Source organism: Carcharodon carcharias, chromosome 13 (genome assembly GCF_017639515.1).
Source record: "Carcharodon carcharias isolate sCarCar2 chromosome 13, sCarCar2.pri, whole genome shotgun sequence".
Lineage (NCBI taxonomy): Eukaryota > Metazoa > Chordata > Chondrichthyes > Lamniformes > Lamnidae > Carcharodon > Carcharodon carcharias.
Genome location: NC_054479.1, coordinates 70,939,836 through 70,961,684, shown reverse-complemented (window position 1 = coordinate 70,961,684; position 21,849 = coordinate 70,939,836). Strand labels below are relative to the sequence as shown.

The following is a 21,849-nucleotide window of genomic DNA, read 5'->3' as shown; positions in this document are numbered from 1 at the left end:
TCTGTGGAATTTTCTATCTCAGAGTGAAGTGGATGCCAGGACGCTGAATAAATTTAAGGAGGAGATAGACATTTTTAATGAGTGCCGGGTCGAAAGATCATGGGGAGTGGGCGGGAAATTGGAGTTGAGACTGAAATGAGATCAGCCATGATCGTAATGAATGGCAGGGCAGGCTCGAGGGGCTGAATTGCCTACTCCTGTTCCTCGTTCTTATGTTATGTCAAGGACAGTCACCCTCACCTCACCTCTTGAGTTCAGCTCTTTTGTCCATGTTTGGACCAAGGTTGTGATGAGATCAGGAGCTGACTGACCCTGGTGGAACCCAAACTGAGTATCAGTAAGCAGGTAACTTATTGCTTATTGCTAAGTAAGTGCTGCTTGGTAGCACTGCTGACAACCCTTTCCGTTACTTTGCTGGCGATGGAGAGTAGACTGATGGGGCAGTAATTGGCTGGGTTGGATTTGTCCTGCTTTTTGTGTACATGACGTACCTGGGCAATTTTCCACATAGCCGGGTAGATGCCAGTGTTGTAGCTGTACTGGCACAGCTTGGCTAGTGGTGCGGCAAGTTATGGAGCACAAGTCTTCAGTACCATTCCTGAAATATTGTCAGGGCCCATAGCCTTTGCAGTATCCACTGCATTCAGCCGTTTCTTGATATCACATGGAATGAATCGAGTTGGCTGAAGACTGGTATCTGTGATGCTGGGGACCTCTGGAGGAGATCGAGATGGATCATCCACTGGGCACTTCTGGCTGAGGATGGCTACAAATTCTTCAGCCTTTTCTTTCGCACTGAAATGCTGGGCTTCCCCATCATTGAGGATTGGGATATTTGTGGAGTCGCTGCTTCCTTTCAGAAATCATGACATTGCTTGAATGGGAACCAATGTAGGTCAGGGAGCACAGGGGTGATAGGGGACCGGAACTTGCGAGTTAAGACACAAGCAGCAGAGTTTTGGATGACCTCAAGTTTACTGAGGGGCAGAATGTGTGTGACCAGCTAGAAGTGCATTGGAATAACCAATTCTTATGCTAAGAATTGAATGAATGAGGGTTTCAGCGGCAGTTGAGCTGAGACAGCGGCTAAGTCGAGCGAAGTAATGGAGGCGGAAATAGGCGGTCTTAGAGATGGCTCGAGTGTGAGGTCGGAAGCTCATTTCAGGTGCAGATGTGGGACCGAGGTTGTGAACAGATTGTCTTAATCTCGGACTGTTGCCAGGGAAAGGAATAGAGTTGGTAGAGTTGTTCTGTTGAAGGGTCATGAAGACTCGAAATGTCAACTCTTTTCTTCTCCACCGATGCTGCCAGACCTGCTGAGTTTTTCCAGGTAATTCTGTTTTTGTAAAGGAATAGAGTTGGTAGCTAAGGATTGGAGCAGGGACTGAAAATGGTGGCTTCAGCCTTCCTGATATTTGATTGGAGGAAATTTCTGCTCATCCAGTACAAACTCAAGTGGGATGGGTTTTTCCATTGGATTACATAGGATATAGGGCACCGAAATAGGCCATTTGGCTCTATCAGTCCATGCCAGTGTTGATGCTCCATTCGAGCCTCTTCACGTTTTTTCTCATCCAAGTCTAATATCGTAACCCTCTATTTCCTTCTCCCTCATATGCATGCGAGCTTCCCCTTACATGTATTTATACTATTCGCTTCAGCTATTCCCTGTGGTAGCGATTTTGGTTTCTTCTGAATTCCCTGTTGGATTTATTGGTGACTGTCTTATATTGATGGCCTCTAGTTATGCTCTTCCTCATAAGAGGAAACATTCTCTCCGTCTGCACCCTATCAAAACTTTTCAAAGGCCTCTAATAGGTCACCTTTTGCCCTTTCTCAAAGATTCCCAGCCTGTCAACTCTTCCCTGATATGTATACCCATACATTTCTGGTATCATCTGGTCTGTGTTTAGCTGTGGAGACCAAGATCCAGATCAAATAATGCAGCATGGCACAAACACCATGGCTGCTGGAGTTCTCCAACTTGGGTCCTTGGACCTCTGGAGGTCCATAGAAACTTTCCATGGGGTCTGAGAAATAAGTGAATGAGTGGCTGCTGAAGACCTCATGCAGCATTTGGATTTTTTTATTCTTTCATGGGATGTGAGCCTCGCTGGCAAGGCCAACATGAAGTTCATGTCAGTCATTAGCAGCGTGGTTGTGAGCCTGTGGGTTATTGCTGCTAATTATGAAAAAACCAGTGGCTGCCCATAGCTCCAAACATCACTGCATTTGTGGGAATATTTCAGATGCTGGCAAATGTGCTGCTGATGCCTGATGTCACTTTCATCCAATTGCTGTACAATGACCCAATGAAAAGTTAGGTGTTTATTTCTTAAAAGTTGTTCTTCATAAAATCTTTCGTGTAAGTAGTCAGCACAAGAAGCTAAACAATAAATTTTGGTTACAGAGGTGAAACAGTAGGAAAATATCTGCTTTGAAATATAGGAGGAAAGTGGCTGAAGTCTTTGGGCTAGCCGAGAGTTATACTACATGACATGTATTTAAATTGATGTCTGATATCAAGCACTTTAATATAAATGGAGGGGAACCTGTCGTTAATCAATTTGAAAAGTGCTCATTCAACCAAAAATGTTCGAGAACCACTGGCATAGAATCACCATCATCAAATGGCAATGGCAATAGTTAGTGCTTTCATTTTTGAAGTAGGCTCATTCTTCTAAATAACTCACCATTCTCAGATTCATGGCATAGCTGTGCAAATTGCAATTCCTGATTAGATCTGCTGGTAATATGCAAATGGATGACACAGAACAGCTGGTCGATCAAGCCTGTCCAAAACTGGCAATGTACAACGTTGCAATATCATTACATCAGCATCACCCCACCTCATGCATTTTCTCTACATGCCTTCCCAGCATATACAGTCACAGGAAGAGCTGTAAAATCATGGGCCAATTTGGGAACAAACTCTAGGAAATTTCTCCCTGACCCCAAAAGGCAAGAAAGGATAGTATTTAATTATCCTGGCAGTGCATTCTAGCACTTTGCTTTTGCAACAGTTCTACAGCAGCAGCTGTGTACCTACAATGACTTTTGCATTCAATTTCCAGATTCTTGTCCATTCGGCAGTCTTGAGCACAAGACTCTGCATGTGTATACATGGTTGGATACCCAAATGCATCCTGGTACATTCATCTATATTCAAAGACATTGACAGAGACGGGCCAGTTACCAATGAAATGAGGTCTGCCTCAAAACTATTTTCATTGTTGAAAGACCTTACATGCACACACATGTGTGTATCACCCTTGCGGGCAGTGTTGCCCTAACTCTTGCATTCAGACCATTTTGAACAGTGCAGTACAATACCCTCCCACTGATCCCCATGGAACTCCACTCACAGTGGTTCCATGCAATATATCTAATGTCCATAACCTTCTGTCTATGTGAATGCGACTAGTTTTTTTTAGTCTAACCTATCTTTGTACACCAATCCCACAAGATTTGCCTTTGATTAGTAGTCTTTTCTGTGGTACTTTGTCAAAGGCTTTTTGAAAATCCAAAACATGATACGACTAGGATTCCAACATCCACCAACTTTGAGCTCCCTCAAAAATTCAACCGTTCATTGATGGCATGTTTAGATTCCTCAATAACCCCTTCTCTTTCCAGTGCAGCTATAATGATCCTTCTAACATGGTTGAAAAGTAAAAACAGAAAATGCTGGGAAAACTCTGGGTCCGGCAGCATCTGTGGAGAGAGAAACAGTTAACGTTTCAGCATTAACAGAGCTGCTGAGTTTTCCAGCATTTTCTGTTTTTATTTCAGATTTACAGCATCCGCAGTATTTTGCTTTTACCTTTTTTTAGTGTCCATTTGAATGTGTTATGTTCAGCTGAGTTTGATACTTACTGCTAAGAGTTATTTTCCTTAAGCATGTCATTTTAAAATTGTTGTCTACACATAACCAGTTACTCAGTCTCATTTTGATTTAACCCTATGAACATCCACAACTTCCTTCTGCATAAAGGTGGCTTTGAAAGCATTCAACTTTTCTTTAGCTTTGCTATTACTCTTCAGCATTGCTATTACTCTTCAGCATTGCTATTACTCCTCAGCATTGCTTGGCACGTCATAACATTCAAGGCTATGGGCCAAATGCTGGTAAATGGGATTAAGTAAGTAGGTCAGGTGTTTCTCACGTGTCGGTGCAGACTCGATGGGCCGAAGGGCCTCATCTGCCTGTGATTCTGTGATTTATATTACTCCTCAGCATTGCCATTACTCTGCCCAATGAAAGAGCCCAGCCAACCTTGCTCAAGTCAGCTGCCCTAAATAAAATAATAACAAAGACCCTGAGGGTATGCTAGGTATCTAATATATATATATATATATATATATATATATACACATATATGTATGTATGTAGAATATATCTCCCACATGCATACACTGAATAAAAACAATGCCAAGTGTTTCATTTTATAGATATAGATCCCATTTTTTATAATTTTTCATTTCCTCCTCCCCTTATTGTCTAATCTGCGAGATTCCAAAGGGCGCTTTCTTTATGTGATAGTTTCTCATTAGTCCATGTTGTTAGGATCTTTTATATAGGTTTAGTACAGCCCATGGTTTTAGTGTTTGGTTGGATGATTTTACCTTTTCCCTAGCCCAGGACACTGAAACCAATTCTTGCATTTGAGCTGCTAAAACAACTGACACAGCACCAACCAGGAACCGAGAGTGGGACCTCCATATCTACGTTGCTCAGTATTAGACTGTTGTGCATTGGGCTCGTGATGGAACTAAGTCTTCACACTTGTTAAAAATTTAAACATTATTTGTAGGACATACATTGTTCTCTGTGGAATATATCATGGTGCTGTTAGGTATGTAGCACAAAGGAACAGTTGCAACACTTGAAGAGAAAATGCAATGATATCACAAGTGCACTCACGCACAGACATAACAATAGCTATTGTGCAACCTAATGTTCCAAACTTGTACTTGACCTGATGGTAGCTTTTCTAAAGGAGGCATTCACAATTGGAACTCATAAATCATCTTGAGGGATTTCCATTTTTAGAAACCTTTCAACCAGAAGTTCATTTTTATCTTTGTGTACCATGTTGAGGTGAAGTGCAAATTACAAGGGTTTCATGTCAAATCACAGTTTTTAGTCCAGGATGAGAATCATAAAATGGATACAGCACAGAAGGAGGCTATTTAGCCTGTCATGTCCATGCTGGCTCTCTGCAAGAGCAACTCAGCTTGTCCCTTTCCCCGTAATCCTGCAATTTTTTTCTCTTCAAGTGCTCATCCAATTCCCCTTTGAAAGCCCCAAAATGGATCTTCCTTCACCACATTCCAGAACATTCCAGATCCTAACCGCTCGCTGAGTAAAAAGGTTTTTCCTCATGCCGCTGTTGGTTCTTAAATATATCTTCTCTGGTTCTCAACACTTGCACCAATGGGAACAGTTTCTGTCTACCCTGTCTAGACCCCTCATGATTTTGAACACCTCAATCAAATCCCCTCTCAACCTTCTCTTCAAGGAGAACAGCCCTAGCATCTCTAATCTATCCACATAACTGAAGTTCCTCATCCCTGCAACCATTCTTGTGAATCTTTTCTGCACCCTCTCTAATGCCTTCATATCCTTCCTAAAGTCTGGTGCTCAGAATTTGGCAGAATATTCCAGTTGAGACCAAATCAGTGTCTTTTACAGGTTCACTGAACTTCCTTACCTTTGTACTCTTTGCCCCTATAAAACCCAGGATCCTATATGCCTCTTTAACCATTTTCTTAACCTGTCCTGCCCTCTTCAAAACTTGTGCACTGTATACCCACTTATGTGACCTCCTTGCTCTGCCTGTGAGAATGGAAGGCAATGGCAAACCACCACTGTCCAAACCTGCCAAGAAAGCAGCTCAGGATGAAGCATCAGCAGACAATAAGCCGAGGACCTGCCTTTGGGCAGAGCACACATACCATATCATATCCACATATAACTCCAAGGCCTGTCTTCCTTTGCTTCTTGTTGCTGATATTGCTTGCGTTTGTGTTCCTCCCACAAGCAATACTCCAGTTGTGGACTAATCCTGTGCTTTGTGCAGATTGGGTGTCACTTCTTTTATAAATAGTATCATAGAATCACAGAATTGTTATGGTGCAGAAGGAGGCCATTAAGCCCATCATGTCTTCACCGGCGAATGTGCTAGAAATACTCAGCAGGTCTGGTAGCATCTGTGGAGGGAGAGATACACAGCTGACTTTTCAAGTTAGATAGGGTATAAAATCCAGAATGTCATTGTGTTGTTATGGCCTTTTCTACCTCGTTGCCACCTTCGAATGATGTATGTTTCTTAACTCTCTCAGTCTCTGATTCTTCACTCCTTACCATTCATGGTACATTTTACACTCTCATTCCTCAAAACGTACTGCACATTTTATGACACACAACTGCATTTGCCACCTGCCTGCCCACTCCACTTCGTTTTCCCTGCACTCTCTAAATTTTCTTCAGTTTTTCTGGTGCAATCAACAAACTTCAGTGTCATTCCTCTTATGCCTTTGTCCAAATTCTTAATGCAAATGAAAAATATAAAGGGCTCTCGGTTTGGATTCCAGAAGCACACCACTATCCTACCCATGTGCTTTCACAGCAGCCCGGAACCCCCCCAACCAACTTTTCAGCTTCCTCTCTAGGAGACGCTCTATCTGTGCAACAGTGCTGGTTCTACTGATTAAATGGTTGAAGTAGGGGTGAGCCGACATCTGTTACAACAGCACAAGGTGAGACTCATGGCACCACACTATTCTATTTGACCATGGGGGCATTGTGCCCAAGCTCAGTCTGCCTTCCTCTGATGTTTACGTGTGTATGATTCAGCAGGAACTGTTGGTTAACCAACCCTGGCTGATTACCCTACCTACTCCAGAGACACTGAGGCTAATTGTCATAGCCCTTTGGTGCTGCCTACCTCAGCGCAGAGCAGAGGTTAATCCCAGGTGTTTCTGCACTTTGATTCTATCCTGCTATCTGATCATAGCTGTTCACAGCCGTAAACGTAAACCATTTTTTGTTTCACCGTAAAGTCTGTTGGGATAATTTGCGAATTCATAGGTTGTTCAGCTGGGAAAGATCCAATTGTCTGACAACTTGCTATATTTGGCCAAAACTACATAATGTAACTTCAGTTTAGTAGCTTTGAAGTGATTTGAATTTGGCTTCACTTCATTTTGACCACAGAGCATGAACCTGCATTTGTAGTGCAACTTTCATGTCCAGAGGATGTCCCAAAGCACTTTGCAGCCAATGAAGTACTTTTGAAGTGCAGTTGAACACAAACAATATGTCCTGTTGGGGAGGGGAGGAACTGAGAAAATTTCCTCTGATTTACGATTTATTTTTTAATCAACCTAACCAAATTGAATCTCAACTTTGACTTAGTTGTCGGGCTTCAGGATTGAACCACTAAATATGAACTAGTTATAATTGGGTTAGCAGAGCACAGTACTTTTACCTTAGCAACCCATAAAGAGTAGTGACGAGGTTTTGTGATGATGTAGGCTAGGTCTTTATAGACTGCACTCTCTAATGGGAGGTAATCCTACAGCCTGTGCTTTGAGTATGAGGAAGGATGCAGGAGGTGTGTTCTGTGATATTGTGGGTATTCATTGCCTGCACTGCTTGTGTCATCTGCCTAACTACAGGTTAACAATGCGATTGCCATGATACCTTCTCCAGTCCAGCAAGTGCAGACGATGCTTCCACCACCACAGCCACAGCCGTCCCCCCAGCCTCCTTCATCCCAGCAAAGCTCTGTGAGGTAAGTCCAGCAAAATGTTTTGACTTTTTCAATGCCACATTTCCTAGGAATAGAAATCCTGAGAAGTGTTTAAAGGCAGGATGGATGTGACTTGTGATTTAGACCATAAAGTGTATTAATGGAAATGAGACTCCATTTGTTGTTCAAAACCATCTCTGAGCCGTCACTTTTTCGTTCGTTAACTTTGTGACTTTGTGGAAAAGCCTCATGTGGGAGGCTAAGGCTGTTTTATTTAATTTTCCCTCCACCTCAATTTGAGGGGCTGGAGGTTACAGGATAGTCACTACTGTATTTTGTGGTCTTACTCTAAAGATTAAATAGGTTCTTCAAACTAAATCATGCTGATGTTATTTGCAAACTAGTGTCCACTGTCAAGGTAATTGATAGAGGAAGTCTGCAAGCTTCTTCCTAGGTGTGCTCTCTTTTTAAAATTACAGTGTATTCCTGTTTAGTCTTTCTTTGTATGTTTTTTTCTTATTTTACTGGTTACCAGCCCTAAATCTAAGTAAAAAATTATGCTTGTTTAACAGAGTCTATTTCCCAATTTAACATTATTATTCATGTCTCTAATCATAGTGTGAATATCGGTCAGCAAGTGTAACGATTGTCGTTTATCGATTGAGCTCTTAATATTTTGCATTTTTTTTTTACTGTCAGCTTAATGGTATGCTCTGTTAGCTTTACCCCATAATCTAATGACATTTTATTAGTCTTGTCCCATAACTTAACAGTGGCCCCAAGTAATATCTGTAGTGCTGGATGGATGTGTTCTTAGGAAGCCCTCAGTTTGAATGTACTTCTTTGTTGAAATCTTGTACTTCAACCTCCTTTAATGCTTGTACAGTTTGCATTTATACAGCACCATCTACAAGGCACAAGTCAGGAGTGTGATGGAATGCTCTCCACTTCCTGGATGAGTGCAGTTTCAACAACACTCAAGAAGCTCAACACCATCCAGGACTAAGCAACCTGCTTGATTGGCACCCCATCTATCACCTTAAACATTCACTCCCTCCACCACTGACACACAGTGGCAGCAGTGTGTACCATCTACAAGGTGCACTGCGACAACTCACCAAGTCTCCTTCAACAGCACCTCCCAAACCGATGACCCCTACTGCAGATGCATGGTAATACCACCACCTGGAAGTTCCCCTCCTAGTCAGTCACCATTTTGACTTGGAACTATATCGCTGTTCCTTCACTGTTACTGGGTCAAAATCCTGGAACTCCCTCCCTAACAGCACTGTGGGTGTACCTACACCACATGGAGCTTGGCCTAAATAGCCAAGTGGTTATGGTACTGGGTTTGTAACCCCAAGATCAAGAGTTCAAATCTCACAGTGGCAAACTATGAAACAATATAACTTCATCTGAATAGGAACAGATGGAAACGTGTTTGTACTCGAAAGAGTTACACCACATGGACTGCAGCGGTTCAAGAAGCAGCATCATCTTCTCGAAGGCAATTAGGGATGGACAATAAATGCTGGCCTAGCCAGTGATGTTGATGTCCTGTGAAAGAATAAAAAACTTTTAATGTGGAAAAATGTACCAAGGCACATCAACAGATGTTTTTAAAGAAGGGGATGGAGGTTGCTATAGGGGTTTAGGGAGTGTATTCCAGAGCATAGAGCCTAGAGGACTGAAAGCACTGACCCCAGTGGCGAGATGAAGCTGGTGAAGAGAAGTAAACATGAGAATGAGAATTTTAAGTTTGAGGCATTGAATGACAGGGAGCTAGGATCGGTAAAGACAGGGAGACAGGTGATTATTGAGGAGTATGTGGTGCAGGATCGTATACAGGGAACAGAGTTTTGGATGAACTGAAGTTTACTGGGGGTGAAACTTGGGAAGCCCACCAAGAGACCATGAAAATGGTAGTCTGGAGATGCCAAAGGATATGAATGAGGGCTTCAACAGCAGATGGAGGCTATGGCAGAGATGGGTGATACTACAGAGGCTGAAGTAGACAATATTCCTGATGTGGAAGATCAGCTTGGGGTCAAATAGAATGCAGACAGTGCAAACAGACTTGTTCATCCTGAAACACTGGCCAGAAAAGAGGATGGAATATCGAGCAGGATATGAAATGTCTGTTGTTTGATGATAGGGTGACTGAGCACCTTGAAAATTCAGCTGATCAGAGAGAGCCACCATAGATTTGTCAAGGATAAGTCACGCTGAAGAACCTGATTGAATTTTTTGAGGAGGTGGCTAAAGTAGTGGACAGGGGAATATCTATGGATATCATTTATATGGACTTCCAGAAGACATTTGAAAACAAGTAATTTATGGACAAGTAGGGAAGATACCATTATCCTGTCCAGCACAGCCATGGCTGGGTCGACATAAGAGCATAAGTAGGAGGAGCAGGAGTAGACTATGTGGCCCTTTGCGCCTGCTCTGTCAATCAGTGTACCTCGTAATGTGGACAGTTCCCTCCACATTACCTAGAATTAGTGTTCTGGACTGGTTCAGACACATCATATTTTGAAAAAAAGATCAGTCCATTCCATCTCCAGGTTCAAGAATCTTCATCCTCAACTCCATTTTCTCAAAACCATATATTATGTCTTTGGACTGGCATTCATGGTGTCACCAAATCACCAAATTCTGGCTCTTCACTTTGCTTTCTTGATAAACATGCATGTATTCTCCAAGCACTCTCTGCCTTGATTTAATGATCGCAAGCCAGCATCAACTCTTTGGACCAGCTATTATTAGTGTATTAAACTGTAACTGACCTCACTTTTATTAGTTAAGTATTCAGACTGTTTTGTCAGCATCTGCAGAGACGTTCATTAGGATAGTAGTGCAGCAGGTTCTAACCCAGCTATACATTTTAACTGTTCAAAGGACAGGACCATCCTAATTAAACACTACTGCAGCATCAATGTCAGGCAAATGCAGTCAATATATGTCTTAAACAATGCAACTAATATTATTTATACAAAATGCTAAAGATTCCTTCTTGAATCCAATACTTGATTCTTGAATCTGGAGATGGAATGGACTGATCTTTTTTTCAAAATATGATGTGTCTGAACCAGCCCAGAACACTAATTCTAGGTAATGTGGAGAGAACTGTCCACATTATGTTTATCAAGAAAGCAAAGTGAAGAGCCAGAACTTGGTGATTTGGTGACACCAAAGTGGTGTTTTAATAGCCTGAAGACAATGGGGGAATTTCAGTTAAGTAAGGAGTTCCGTAGCTTTATTGTTATAGCAAAGAATGAGAAGGAATAGGATGCCTCAATGAATCTTGCTTTCAACATGATGAGCATTTAGAATGAAGCTTGGGAGCAGCAGGAGGGTCTAAGGAGCACTATTGTGGTATTAATGTGGAGAGGTAAGAGTGAGAAGGGAATTGCCTATTGAGCAAAAGTGATGAAATGCGCTTCCCAGAAAATGGGAGTACTGTTCAAGTTTTGGGGCAGATTTGAGCTTTAATAGAGAGTTATGAGTTGTTGAGGGAAAGCTTTGAGGTTTGAGAAGAGCTTGTTGGAAGCAGATTCAACAGTGGATAGATGGGAGTTCTATTTAAGGTCAGACGAGTTGATAAAAACAAGAATGTTGATCGATAAAGAGGAATAAAGAGGAATAAGGGTGAAACTATCTATGATTTGGTCACTGTTGGTTAGGAATGTGGGGGGTGGGTATGCACTTTGGCTTTGAGCAGTATTGTGAACAGGTGTTATTGGATCAGCCACCTGGTGATACAACTCTCTTCCCCAGTTTAATTTCCATTGCAGTTAACCGACACCTGATTGGGCAATAGTCTAAAATGGGCAATAATCCAAAGTCCAGTAACACAAATTGTCTTTGCATGTTAAAGGGTGAGGAGGAGACAAAGATGTACTGTTCAGACATTACTCTGTGAAGGGGATGGAGGGAGTGAGCAGAGAGGAAATGTGACCTGTAAAATTGATTGTACAGTGGACTGAGGAGGCTGTGGAATGGAGAGGCCATTGTTATTAAAACAGACAGGAGAAATAAGAATACACTAGGCCTCACAAATTTGGAGCTGTCCAAGACTAGGACAGGCTCATCAAACTTCTGATAAAAACAAAAAAACTGCGGATGCTGGAAATCCAAAACAAAAACAGAATTACCTGGAAAAACTCAGCAGGTCTGGCAGCATCGGCAGAGAAGAAAAGAGCTGACGTTTCGAGTCCTCATGACCCTTCGACAGAACTTGAGTTCGAGTCCAAGAAAGAGTTGAAATATAAGCTGGTTTAAGGTGTGTGTGTGGGGGGCGGAGAGATAGAGAGAGAGAGGTGGGGGGGGTGTGGTTGTAGGGACAAACAAGCAGTGATAGAAGCAGATCATCAAAAGATGTCAACGACAATAGTACAATAGAACACATAGGTGTTAAAGTTAAAGTTGGTGATATTATCTAAACGAATGTGCTAATTAAGAATGGATGGTAGGGCACTCAAGGTATAGCTCTAGTGGGGTTTTTTTTTAATTTTTTTTTAAATAATGGAAATACGTGGGAAAAGGAAAATCTTTATAATTTATTGGAAAAAAAAAGGAGGAAGGGGGAAACAGAAAGGGGGTGGGGATGGGGGAGGGAGCTCACGACCTAAAGTTGTTGAATTCAATATTCAGTCCGGAAGGCTGTAAAGTCCCTAGTCGGAAGATGAGGTGTTGTTCCTCCAGTTTGCGTTGGGCTTCACTGGAACAATGCAGCAAGCCAAGGACAGACATGTGGGCAAGAGAGCAGGGTGGAGTGTTAAAATGGCAAGCGACAGGGAGGTTTGGGTCATTCTTGCGGACATGGGGTGGTGCCCACGCAAAAGATGCAGCACCTGCCCCTTCACTTCCTCTCTCCTCACCGTCCAAGGACCCAAACACTCCTTTCAAGTGAAGCAGCATTTCACTTCCATTTCCCCCAACTTAGTCTACTGCATTCGTTGCTCCCAATGTGGTCTCCTCTACATTGGAGAGACCAAACGTAAACTGGGCGACCACTTTGCAGAACACCTGCGGTCTGTCCGCAAGAATGACCCAAACCTCCCTGTCGCTTGCCATTTTAACACTCCACCCTGCTCTCTTGCCCACATGTCTGTCCTTGGCTTGCTGCATTGTTCCAGTGAAGCCCAACGCAAACTGGAGGAACAACACCTCATCTTCCGACTAGGCACTTTACAGCCTTCCGGACTGAATATTGAATTCAACAATTTTAGGTCGTGAGCTCCCTCCCCCATCCCCACCCCCTTTCTGTTTCCCCCTTTTTTTTCCAATAAATTATAAAGATTTTCCTTTTCCCACCTATTTCCATTATTTTAAAAAAAAATTAAAAAAAAACCCCCACTAGATCTATACCTTGAGTGCCCTACCATCCATTCTTAATTAGCACATTCGTTTAGATAATATCACCAACTTTAACTTTAACACCTATGTGTTCTATTGTACTATTGTCGTTGACATCTTTTAATGATCTGCTTCTATCACTGTCGAAGGGTCATGAGGACTCGAAACGTCAACTCTTTTCTTCTCCACCGATGCTGCCAGACCTGCTGAGTTTTTCCAGGTAATTCTGTTTTTGTTTTGCTTCTATCACTGCTTGTTTGTCCCTACAACCACACACCCCCCCCCCACCTCCACCTCTCTCTCTCTCTATCTCTCCGCCCCCCACACACACACCTTAAACCAGCTTATATTTCAACTCTTTCTTGGACTCGAACTCAAGTTCTGTCGAAGGGTCATGAGGACTCGAAACGTCAACTCTTTTCTTCTCCGCCGATGCTGCCAGACCTGCTGAGTTTTTCCAGGTAATTCTGTTTTTGTCATCAAACTTCTGCATTGATATCCAGAGGGAATTAACACAGGCATCAAACTCAGCAGTAGAGAGATAGGGGTCAGGCTGTACTGGTGATCGTAGACCAGAATTTACAAGGCAAAGGATATCTTGGGAGTTAACAGGAGCTTCTATGATGTTAGAGAATATCAAGATCAGGGTCGTTAGCTGGGAAAGGAAGAGCATGTACAGGACTGGGATAAGCATTAACAATGTTCCAAGGAGAAGGGAATGTGGGAGTAACTAAGTTTGGATGTTCATACCTTTACATCTCTGCCACATCCAACACATTGGGTGGGAATGCATCTTATCTGCACTTCAGCTGATTTAGAAATGCCTCATGCCATGGAACAGAATCATTTTCAATTCTGACATGTAACTTTTATCACTGAATTGCTTTGGATAATACTGGAAATGTGTCGCATAATTTACAGATAAAAGCTGCATTTGATATCTGCTTCACTCACAAAGAAATCTGGTCAAAATGCACATCTCAAAGAAGATAAAAACTCTGTTACTGTGGAAACCATTTTGCTACTTCCTATATAATTATAGGAAGATTATTTGTCTTTGATATGACTTATTTAAAGTTCTGTTCTACAGTGACAGTTTTGTACCGATTACATGTGACTTGGGTTTCTTTTGGCATTCAGATTTTTTTTATTTGTAATGGGATATGAGCTGTGCTGGCAAGGCCAGCATTTATTGCCCATCCCTGATGCACTTGAGAAGGAGGTGGAGAGCTGCCACCTTTAACGGTTCCTTGTGTGGCTTGGAGGAGAATTAGCAGGTGCTAGTGTTCTTATACATATGTTGCCCTTGTTCTTCTAAGTGGCAGGGGTCCCGGGTTGCTGAAGATGCTGTCAAAGGAACCTTGATGAGTTTGCTGTTAATAACTTACAGCAGCACACACTGCTGTCACTGTGCACCAGTGGTAAAGGGAGTGAATGTTTAAGGTGGTGAATAGAAGGCTGATCAAGTGGGATGCATACTGAATGGTGTCAGGCTTTTTGAGTGTTGGAGCTGCGTTCATCTAGGCAAGTGGAGAGTTCTTTACATTATTTTTGACCTGTGCTTTGTAGATAGTGGACAGACTTTGGGCAGTCAGAAGGTGAGTTCCTCTCCGCAGAATTCCCAGCCTCTGACCTGCTCTTGTGGCCACAGTATTTACCTGGCTAGCTCAGTTCAGTTTCTGGTCAATAGTAACCCCCAGGATGTTGATAGTGGGGGGCTCAGTGGCGACAATGCCATCAAATGTCATGGGGAGATGGTTAGATTCTCTCTTGTCGGAGATGGTCATTGATTGACACTTGTGTGGTGCAAATGTTACTTGCTGCTTATCAGCCCAAGCCTGAATATTGTCCAGGTCTTGCTGCACACAGATGCAGACTGCTTCTGTATCTGTAGAGTCGCGAATGGTGCTGAGCATTGTGCAGTCATCAGTGAACATCCCCTCTCCTGATCTTATGATCATGGGAAGGTTATTGATGAAGCAGCTGAAGATGGTTGGGCCTAGGACACTACCCTGAGGAACTATCGCAGTGATGTCCTGGTGCTGAGATGATTGACTTCCAACAACCACAACCATCTTCTTTTATGCTAGGTATGACTCCAGCCAGCGGAGAGTTTCCCCCCCTTATTCCATTGACTCCAATTTTGCTAGGACTCCTTGATGCCACACTCGGTTAAATGCTGCCTTGATGTCAATCTTACCTCTGGAATTTAGCTCTTTTGTCCATGTTTGGACCAATGCTGTAATGAGGTGAGGAGCTGAGCGCCCCTGACAGATCCCAAACTGAGCATTAGTGAGCAGGTAAGCACTTGATATTGGGGTTGGCCATTTAAAACTTACATTCAGTAACAAACTGGGGGAGATGGGGGGGCTGCTTTCCAGCTGTAATTGTGTGTTTCTCTGTCTATTCTTGTCACCACTGATCCACTTAGCCCTGTTTTAACTTGTCCTTATCTCAATAAATATTTCCTTTTCTGTTGGCTTCCTCTAGAAACAAGCTGTTTTCACAAGTAACGCTTTGCATCTTTTTCTAGTCGTGCACCAGTTTGTGACATCGTCAACATGATTAATTCTGTTCGAGATTGACAGTTCCTATTCTCCTGGGACCTCTCTCCCACTACTCTGTCAGGCTTTGTGTAGTTTTGAATCTGTAAGCTCTGTCTGTAGAGAGGTGTCTCTTACTATAGCCCCACCTCAATCCCTTCTTTATAGCACCTATCAGTTTCAGTCCCAATCCTGAACGTGCCCCACTCTCGTCTAATGCTGCTTCAAGCCATACAAACAACAGACAAGAGTGTGTGAGAGATGAAGAGATCTCGTCCTATCCATTGTGTGGTGGTGTGCTTTCCATCAGTCCTGCATATACACTCTCAGCCTCTGTCTGCACCACACAGAAGCTATTTTGTTTCTTCTGCCACATTCTTTGACATCGAAAAAGATGCCTATTTTTATCGTTTTTTTTCAGCTCACTCCCTTTCATTGTCTTTATCGCGCTCTTTTTCTAGCTCTTTTTCTTTTCTATCCTTTCTTCCTCCCTCCAAAGGAAACCTGTAAGAGAATGTGCAAGGCAGCAAATCATGAAGCGAGACAAATAAACCATGCTGAAAGACGATGCAGAAAAGTGAAAAGGAAAGGTCTGGAACATCTTAGAACTACATTGTCCCATAAATTCAAATTTTAGTGAGTCTGAAATCCTTTAATACGCCATGTGAATGAATTATTCGAAAGAAAATGGATGGGTCCCTGGAAGGTGGTGTTTCCTTTGGTTGTGCATATTAATATCAGCTGTAATTGGATCAGATGTTACACACTGCTTTTTCTTTGGGTTTTGCCTGTCTCCAAAGCAGATGCACTGACTGCTGCTTTTAGCATGAGGTAAAGTCAAGTTTTGAATAGAACTTTGACCTGCTGAAAACCTAGAAAATGCACTGTGGCTCTCTAATCCAAAATTCGCTCACCTACTATAGTATGTCCTGGCACACAAAGCAGCACTGAAAGAGGAAGAACAAATGTTCTATTTCTCCTGGGCTTTAAAAACATTCTAATGAGAATCTCTCACAAAGTGATTAATTTATTTTCCATTGGTGTGGACGGCATTGACTCCAGTATTTATTGGCCATCCTTAGTTGCCCCAAAGACATTGTGAGTCACTCACGTAGCATGGAGCTGGAATCATTCTCGGGCTGACCTGTTGGGGGTGGCAGGCTCCCTTTCCTGAAGAGCACGAGTGTGGACTGTGTGGATTTGACATCAGTCGGGCAGCTTTCATGGTCATCATTTTCTGGTGTTCATCGAAAAATAACCATATCAATTGAATACGATTTCACAAATTGCCATAGTGGATTTGAACCCACAGACGCTGGGTTACCGGTCCAGTACCCATGTCACAAGGCTACTTTATCCTCCTCTAATGGTTTCAGGGATTCAGGAAAAGAAATGGTCAGTGTTTTAAAAGCAAAAGCTCATTGATGTCAGGCCCATGTGGTGATTGTATCAGTTGAACATCTAGTGATCAACTGAACCTCTGTCACATTGGGGTCACCCTCACAAACTGATGGATTTCTTATAATTCTAATTGTTTGGACACTCAAGAGGCCTTAGATTGAGGTTGACTTCTTTAGACGTGCTACCAGCTTCAGGTAAAGGTTCGACCCTGTTCAAACAGAGACTGACAAGTGTTTGGCACCACAAAAACAGAATTACCTGGAAAAACTCAGCTGGTCTGGCAGCATCTGCGGAGAAGAAAAGAGTTGACGTTTCAAGTCCTCATGACCCTTCAAAGGGTCATGAGGACTCGAAACGTCAACTCTTTTCTTCTCCACCGATGCTACCAGACCTGCTGAGTTTTTCCAGGTAATTCTGTTTTTGTTTTGGATTTCCAGCATCCGCAGTTTTTTGTTTTATCTAAGTGTTTGGCACTGTTCCTTCTGTCTTGCTATTATCTGACAGGGGATGTTCAGGTTTAGTTCAATGTGATATGCTAATTGTAAAGTTAACCCATGGATCAATCTTTGTCTTTATGAACTCATACCATCCGCATCCAAGGTTCACAGATGTTTTGCGCTCTGACAGCTTAAGTCTCAGCCCTCACAAGGCTCCCTGCTCTGGAATCAGCCTCCTCCTGTGTGATGGATACAGAGTGAGGAGGAGGTGTATATACCTATCAGTTCACCTTTATTGTAGGTGATGTTCTTAACACTCTAAACATATCCCATTGTCGCTTTAAGTCTTTGATTGAGAGGAGATCTGGGCCTTGTAGTTAGAATGTGTCAGATACTTCATGGGAACAGGAGTACTTCACTCATTAACATCAAAAAACACCTAACTGAAAGAGAGTTTGTCCTGATTCCACCCTCCTTAGCATGACTCACTCCTTACATGTGAAAAGTATCAGAATTATAGAGTGTGGCACAAAAGGGGGCCATTTGGTCCATCAAGTCTGACCCTACCATATTTTCTTAGATAGGATGGGAGTTACTTTTAAGCAACACAACAGGCAGGATAAATTAACTTGGTGTCTTTTTATTTGTAACTATTCAGTGCTAAATATGCCAGCCTGACGGTGGCTACCTAATATCAGACGGTTTTACACAGTGAATTTATAGTCAGACTGCCTCAGTGCACCTCTCTAAGCTTTCTTGCTTGCCTGTCCCTCATCCACCGTAAGCTGAGAGGGTGTATCCAGAATGCTCCTGCAGCTGGTTCCAGCTAATTTTAACTACTTGTCGGAAAACTTAAGATGTATAACCCTGCAGGCAAGTTCATGGTGTTGATTAATTGTTATGAAACACAGATTGACTGTTTTTTTTTACTTATTTCACTTAAAATTCTAAGCCAAGTATAAAATCAACTAAAATGCGAGACATTCTAAGGTACATCCACTGACTGTCAAAAACCAAACCAAAATCTGATTGATTTATTGCAGTTCTGGTCCAGCTCCATCGCCAAGTGCCTTCTTGCCAAGTCCATCAGCACAGACAACACAGAGTCCAGCTGCAGCACGGACACCCCAGAATTTCAGTGTCCCTTCTCCAGGCCCCCTGAACACTCCAGGTATGGTGTTTGCAAGCCTCTAGTTAAGTGGTGAAGAGATAAATAATAGCACCTGGTTATAATGCATTTCTAATTGTCTTTAGCGTTCTTTATTTCCCTCCATCCCATTAACTAGGGGAAGGCTGACTCATGTTGCATAAAGTTGTTTTAGATTAGATTTGATGTTGAGTGACAGGGATATGGTGTTAGTGTCACATGCCTCCAAGCTTTGCCGACAGATTGCCTTCTGTTGTATTTTTCCCACTCCGTTGAAACAGTGGAGAAGGTGGTCAGCAATAATGAGTCACTTGTGATGTTTCTGCACCACTGAAATATTCTGAGCAGGGGAGGTGGACGCAGCCCACCATCAGCTGTGTTGATACCATTCGACTCTCCTGAGTGAACGGGAGGTCTCACTGTACTCTCAGTAGTCAGTACAGCATCAGACGAAGCCTGAGACTGAGTTGACTGCCAGAAACAAGAGAGACTGGAAGGAGAATTAAGAATGGCAGGTGAATACTCAAAGCAGCCCTCTGACTGAGAATGTATTGATACAGATACAGATCAACCATGATCTAATTGAATGGGGGAACAGGCTTGAGGGGCTGAATAGCCTCCTCCTGCTCCGATGTTCTTAAAACAGGGAAAGATGAAACAAAAGAACTTGCATTTGAATGACCTAAAGATGTCCCAAAGCGTTTCACAGCCAGCGAATGACCCTTTTGTAGTGCAGCCACTGTTGCAATGCAGATAGACACAGAAACTAGTTGATGCACAGCTGATCTATTTCTTGTAGTGCTTACTAACGGAGGAATGTTGACTGGGATGAAGAATCCATTCTGAAAGTATTGAGAGATCTAACCTTCCTTGGCTGTTCTCATCAGAACTTGGCTTGTCATGGGGCTGCAGTGGCTGGGTTAATATCTTGCTTCTGCTCTCACTGCTCCATGTAGACCTTTTTTTAAACTTTTCTATTAAATTATTAGGAGTCTTTGTTGTATGATGTGCCTGCATGCCATTGCAAAGTAAAGTGCTCGGCAGAGCAAGGTTTAATGTGGGACTGGAGATTAGCACCTCCCACAGTATGATGCATAGAGCCACATGGTAATAGACTGAGAACAGTCTAGAGAGACTACACTGGAAGCAACCTGCATGGAGGTAACAGCACCTTGCATGACATAACCTGGGATCTGTAAGTGGTTAAAGGTTAACAATAAAGGGTTCATGTTTAAATATACAAGTCTCAAGATCTCATCATTGAGACATCTAAAGAACCCATAATACAACATGATTGGCAGTGGTGGGGTATCAGCACTATCAGCATAGTACAACACGGTGGCAACAGTGGTTGCTTCTACAAGATATCACGTCAGAGTACCATAATCCAACATGGTGATCTGCAGTGATATGAAAGGTGGAAGCTAAATGCATGAACACAAAACAGCATCCCAAGGTATGAAAAACTGAAAATAACTGAAGCTTAACTAGAGAGGCACGCACCTAAGAAAAAAACTTGAAGAAAAAGTTGAAGAAGCTTCACTACAGACTCAGAAGTGAGGAATCTGCCAGAACAAGAGAAAATTGCAAGAACCTGAGTGACACAGTTCACGAGATGGTGAGCAAAAATACAAAAAAGCTATATTTACATTTTAGGTCCCAAGGGCTCAGCATCCAGAGGGCAGCTAGAAGACAGCTGCAGTGAAAAGAAAGTTAAAAAGGCTGGCAGAGTTAAATAGAGAAGCCTGCAGAGCATAGTAAGAACAAAAAAAAGTCTGCAGAGTTTAAGAAAAACAAAGAGTTGCTGCTGCTCTGAAAATTTTAAAAAAGAGGCAATCGAAGCAAAAAGAAGTGCTGTCCCTTCAAGTTCAAACAAAAGGGCCCCAATCGAACCATGAGCCTGCTGAAGCTTCCAAAGCGTTCAAAAAATGGAACTTGCAGAGTTTGAAAGAAAGAAAAGAAATCACTGCAGTTGCCTTAAAAAAAGGAAAGTTTCAAAGTTTTAAAAAAAACGAGCTGGCTGATGGCCAAAAGCACAAAAGCATGGCAAACTTGCAACAAAGAAAGCTGACAACCTGAGTGCAAAAAAAACGGTTACTGCACTCTCAGTCTTAATGAGGCAACACAATTTAAAGCTGTATTTATAAGAAAAGCCATGGGCAGAAAATTGGATGAGATCCCAGAGAAAGGGCAACTAAGCCAAAGGCACCAAAAGGCCCTAGCGAGAGGGCAATGAAAGATCCTGGTGCAGGGGCAACAAAAGACCCCAGAGCGAAGGAGACAGAAAACCCCAGAGAGAGGGAGCCAAATGACCCCAGAGCGAAGGACACAGATGACAGTGCGGAGTGAGCAGATGGCTATGCATGAATGAAAGCTATCTGAGGTAACTTAAAAGAAACAAAACGTGGAAAAAGTAAGTGCAGCTGTTCTACAGGAAAATGTTTGCATCAGAGCTGAACTGGAAGATTTAAAGCACAAGATTCAAGTTGAGCCTTTGAAATGCATAATAAACTGCAGCTTTCAATGAACCAAGTGGTTCAAAACCTGAACAAACAAATTCCAGAGATGAGACAGAGGTACCAGGAAGAAATAATGATCCTCAATTCTTCAGTTGGCAAATCAAAGCAGGAGTTGGGAAAACTCAACCAAGCATACAGCCAGACAAAACAGCAGGTAGAAAAGGCACGCAAAAAAGTTGCAAACCTGAAAGACTTCTTGAAGAATCAATATGTAGCTGAAAAGGACGTTGAATATTACTTGAGAAAATGCTGCATTGGAACTATAAGCAGCAATGAAACGATGCGTTGAAGCCCAGAGTGAATTGGCAAGAGGTCAACAAGAAAATAACCAGTTGAAAGAACAGTTGATTGTCTTTCAAGATCAAATGCAAAAGCAATGAGTAACCATTCAGCACATGAAGAAATAAAGGCTGTCTTAAACAGTGGAATGCACAGCAGAAGAAACTTGAAGAGACTGCTGAATTACAGGAAAACTCAAGATGAAGCAAGCGAGCTTCGCAAAGAAAAGGAAAGCCTGTTGACATGCCTTCACACGCTACAAGAATTCCTTAGGACAAAGTTTATTCCTATGGAAAATTACAAAGAGAAGAAAAATGAATTTAATGTCATTCTGAACAAACTGACAAACCAGTTGGCAGAGAAGACTGAGCAATGTTCAATATTCCAGGAAGAAGCCAAAAGCTA

General features: G+C 42.4%; 1 protein-coding gene across 2 annotated transcripts in view; it reads left to right on the top strand.

Annotated features, from left to right (window-relative positions):
- The window catches only part of med15 (mediator complex subunit 15), a 66,576-nt gene that overhangs the window by 20,558 nt on the left and 24,169 nt on the right, over positions 1 to 21,849 (top strand). For both annotated transcript variants that reach the window (XM_041203215.1, XM_041203214.1), the window contains 2 exons: positions 7,684 to 7,799; positions 18,543 to 18,670. In XM_041203215.1, coding sequence (XP_041059149.1) covers positions 7,684 to 7,799; positions 18,543 to 18,670 — 244 coding nt within the window. The remainder of the gene's footprint in view (positions 1 to 7,683; positions 7,800 to 18,542; positions 18,671 to 21,849) is intronic.